The sequence below is a fragment of the Sprattus sprattus genome, assembly GCF_963457725.1.
Source record: "Sprattus sprattus genome assembly, chromosome: 11".
Classification (NCBI taxonomy): Eukaryota; Metazoa; Chordata; class Actinopteri; order Clupeiformes; family Clupeidae; genus Sprattus; species Sprattus sprattus.
The window spans coordinates 27,365,057-27,370,092 of NC_137909.1; the positions used below are offsets into that span (position 1 = coordinate 27,365,057).

Consider the following 5,036-nt stretch of genomic DNA (forward strand, 5'->3'; position numbering starts at 1 on the left):
TGAATTACATTGAATTATATTTGGAACCTGTGTGGTTAAACATACGCACCGAGGCCAGCGCTTTCCCCAGGGCGTCTCCAGTCTGGGAGCCTCCAGCTCCTGTGTCTTCAGAAGCTAAGAGAGAGAGACACAAACACAGTATGTAGTACAACCCATGAGCTCCTTCAGAAAGGCTGGTCTTGTTTCGTGAGAGTGTGGATGATGTTTTAGGCTTGAAATATGAGATAAAAGCCTGATAGAAGTGTCTCTGTGATTTACAATGATTAGTGTGTGCTGACTTCGATTACATCAGGTTTTAGTTTCTAAGTACGTCTTGGTTTGAGAGTATTTTTCGAAAAAAATGTTTTTTCTTTTTTTTCCCCTTCCTTTCAAGGAAGAACAAGTTACAAATACAGTAAACATAAGAAACAAGCTACCTGACCAAAAAAAAATATAATAATTATAATACAAATAAAATAAATGATAGGTTTGCGAGTACATTTGATTTTTTGTTGAGCATTTTGTTGTCTCACCAATGAAGCGCTGGGATCCCTGTGGTGCGAGGGTCCGTAGGGGCGTGCTGGCGTTGGTCCGGTGAAAGGTGGACATGGGGGGCAGACTCTTACCGGCCTCGGAGTTCGCCACAGAGCGAGGACACAAACTCTGAAAGAAAATATATATATTTTTTTTTTAAATAAAATTACTTCTCTGGGTGGATCACCCCATTTTCTGGTAAAACATGCGTATCTACAAGCACTCATACTTCAGACAGGATCCCCCTACTTTGTGAACTTTGAAATATGATAAAATGATACATGATATATCCACAGGACGGTTACAGAAGACTGAGTGAGAGTTTATGAACAGTGTATGTCCCTGGCCCAAGGACGGTGCCCCTCTATTCTGTGTGAATGAAACATCTACTGGCAGTTCCTCTGAGCCCTCACCAGGCGCTCGTGTGATGGCATGTTGCCATAGTTTCCAGAAGGTGATTGGCCGGCGGACAGGGCCCCCAGCATGCTTCCATGACCTGACGGGGCCATCCCATTGGACGAGCTCCAGAATTCTGCAGAGTTGGCGGCTCCATCTGACATGATGACAAATGAACGTGCCAGAGTCAGAAAAGAGTTCAGTGAGAGAGAAAAAAACAAAACTCTGAAACAGACAACGCAACACATTAACATTACAACACAAACACACACACACAAACACACACACACTCATACATACACACTCACACACACTAGAAATTGCACAGTCTGAGAACACGTGTGCAACTCTACTTTCTAAAACATAAGCCTGCGTCTGGATGGTTGTCACTTCTTGTGCATAATAATATTCCTTTGAGTATCTGGTTTGGGTTAGATTGCGTATTTCTGGTGTTAATGAGTGAGTTGCACTCTGGGAAATGGGGCTGTGAATCTGAACAGCTGAGGAAACAGCCAGGGACCTTGAGTGTGAAGCGGGTCACAAGCAGAACAGGAAAGTCCATTCCACACAATGCCCCTGGCCTTGGGAGGAAGAAAGACTTTCCAACAACAGAGTTTTATCCTCCAAAACCATCCAGGGACTCACACAAACACATGCACACCGACATATATAAAAACATACACATACACATACACAAACGCATACACACACACACACACACACACACACACACACACACACACAAACACATACACACACACACACACACACACACACACACACACACACACACACAAACACATACACATGGATGATGGCTGTATCTCCCACCCCGGCTACACTGACTACTGAAAGCTGAACACTGAACACTGAACACTGAACACAGAACACTGAGCACAGAACACTAAGTAAAGAACACTGAATACAGAACACTGAATACAGAACACTGAGCACAGAACACTAAGTAAAGAACACTGAATACAGAACACTGAGCACAGAACACTAAGTAAAGAACACTGAATACAGAACACTGAATACAGAACACTGAGCACAGAACACTAAGCACTCAACACTCAACACTGAGCACATAACACAGAACACATAACTCTGAGCACAGAACACTGAGCACTCAACACTGAGCACAGAACACTCAACACTGAGCACAGAACACTGAACACAGTACTGGTACTGCAGACTCTTACCCAGCAGAGAGCTGCTGACGCTGCCTGGGAGTTTGGGAGAAGAGTGTAAGGGAGAAAGGCCCTCCGAAACAGAAGATGGAGCACGCGCCTGCAAAAACACACTATGTGTTCATTACATTCTTTATACACACACACACACACACACACACACACACACACACACACACACACACACACACACACACACACACACACACACACACACACACACACACACACACACACACACACACACACACACACACACACACACACCTAAGTTTGGCATATGTGGCTATGAGAGAGCACTGCAGAAGCATATTTTGAGTGCATAGATCTAACCAGAGAGATGTTACTGTTACTGTTACTGTTACTGTTACTGTTACTGTTACTGTTACTGTGCATGGATCTAACCAGAGAGATGCTAGTCACCATTCACAACTTTACTGAATACAGATTCGAACAGATTGAACAGTAGGCACACACACAGAAATGTACTCACTCACACACACACACAGATACAGACTCACACACACACACACCCAAACACACTTACACACACATGCACACACACACACACACACACACAGAAAAATCGACCCACGCACACAAACAGACAGTGACACCCTCACACTCTTACACAAATAAAACAATAGGCATACACACACTCCACACATAAAAAAAATGCACACACACACGGTTGGAGAGGCCTGCTCTTTAGAAACAAGCACAAACCTTTCCCCAAAACATTAATGGCAAGTGCATTTACACAGCAACCCTGGCCCACAAAGCAGAGCATGGAGGACTCTCCAGGGCGCTCTAATTTACAGATATATGAGCGGAGGGCGAGACCCCTGTTACCCACCCCATCTGCATTGTAACCCACCCTGTCTGCACCCCTTGTGGGCGCTGTTCCGAGCCCTGAGCCCTGTCCCGTGCCACACCCGGTGCTGCCAGGTAGCCACGCCCCCTCCAGCCAATCTCACCCCCCCCCCCCCCCCCCCCCCCTCCCCACAGGCAACAGATGGTGCCGGATAAAGCCAATTGCCCTGCTTCAGCCGGCTAACCAGGTGACACACTAATGACCCCCACCCCTCCGCACACACACAGATTTATTCACAACAGCTCCATGTCTCCAATGAAGCTGCGTGTTGTTTATAATATAGTACGTAGAGCCTAAAACATCTCTCAAAACAGACTCATCTTGTGTTAATTAACCGCCCTCTCTGTCTGTTTTCTTTCTGAAGTTCAGTCTGGAACACATGCAACCACTTTCCCCCTGGTTCAGGCAGCGACCTGCGCCTGGAAACACTTACTCTCCTCCAGATCAAAGTCCTCTCAGGAAACTGTTGTAAGGAGAGGAGGCCTACGTCTGCTGCCAGGGTCAAGCCACACAGTCTGTACTGCACAGCCTTTACGACAGGGACACTTTAACCTGCGTGGGCTTTATGACAGGGACATGCTAACCTGCACAGGGTTTGCGACAGGGAAATGCTAACCTGCACCGGCTTTACGTCATGATAACATGATAACCTACCTAAAGCCCACAGTGGGTTTTATGGATAAGATTATGCCAACACATCACCCTGCAGTGGGCTTTAACTGGGTGCAAGGCCACTTGAACAGAATCACTTCTCCCATCAGTTTGCATCTCTCTCAGACACCACTGTGTTTTTCTCATAACCACTGGCCTACATTCCAGGCTTAAAACCAAGCCACTATTCCAGTCTTAAGCCATCAGGTTTTTTTCTGTTTGACCTGACCCACAGGCCCACAGGCCAGGGCACACAGGTGATTACCCCCGGTGGGCTGCGCTAAGGCCTGGGCAGCACTAAGGGGTGGGCGGCGCTAAGAGGTGGGACGGGGACATGTGCTCTTATGAAATAAAACACAACCATGTCAACACACATGCTTCTGATCATACTTCAAAAATCAAAGGATAATTTCATCCAATTAAATCTTCTGACTGCCTTAATATATAAAATATGTTAAACTATTTGAACAGATTTTAGCATCAAACACACAGGCACTTTCCTGTCATTTAAGTTAACATAGGTCTTCCTAACTTGTTTTGGGTTTTGTTCTGAGCTTTATAAACCTATAGCATCTGAGATTACATTACAGGATGAAATTCCACCACAAAAACAGAGTCATACCCAGTAACTACAGAATAATTCCTAATATATAATAGAGGTAAATAATAACAGAGTCATGCCCAGGAACTACAGAATAACTCCTAATATATCATATATATAATAACGTAGTCATACTCAGTAACTACAGAATAACTCATAATATATAATATATATATAATAATATCTCATGTTCAGTATGGCAGTGTTAATGCTAATCCAAAAACTAAAACTAAATCCACCTGTTGCATGGGTATGCTAGAGGTCCGTTTGGAGCTCAGTTCTGCACTCCTCTCGCTTCTCAGGCTGAGACAGAACATGTCCCCCTAAACCAGTGAGCTTTCTTTCCTTAGTGTCACCCTCTAGATCTAAACCAGTGAGCTTTCTGTCCTGAGTATTGCCTACTTACTGTAAACCAGTGAGCTTTTCTGTCCTGAGTATCGCCTGTGAGCTTTCTTTCCTATGTATCACCCTCTAGCTTTAAACCAGTGAGCTTTCTGTCCTGAGTATCGCCTGTGAGCTTTCTTTCCTATGTATAACCTTCTAGCTCTGACCCAGTGAGCTTTCTATCCGGAGTATCGCCTGATAGCGATAGACATCTCTGCCATCAGGCTCGCCAGAGAAACTCAGACAGCTCATATCTATAGAGTGATTCAGAGATGGGGCTAGAGAGGGGCAGCCGTGCCTCCGAAACAGACTTTGGTGGCTGCAAAGTTTCCTGTACATAATAAAGGGTACTCACGGTCTTTGTAGGGCCGTTGTAGTAGTACATCAGGGGGTTGCCAGACCCCGTGTTGGGGTACGCACAGTACAT

At 45.3% G+C, this 5,036-nt stretch overlaps 1 protein-coding gene across 1 annotated transcript in view; it reads right to left on the reverse strand.

Moving 5' to 3' along the window:
• Positions 1-5,036, reverse strand: part of LOC308372615 (transcription factor 12-like) — a gene marked incomplete at its 5' end in the record, with an annotated part of 12,483 nt that extends 7,447 nt beyond the window's left edge. Inside the window, 5 exons of the mRNA XM_080847831.1 lie at positions 50-114; positions 513-642; positions 927-1,066; positions 2,112-2,199; positions 4,965-5,036. Of these exons, the coding sequence (XP_080703957.1) occupies positions 50-114; positions 513-642; positions 927-1,066; positions 2,112-2,199; positions 4,965-5,036 (495 nt within the window). The remainder of the gene's footprint in view (positions 1-49; positions 115-512; positions 643-926; positions 1,067-2,111; positions 2,200-4,964) is intronic.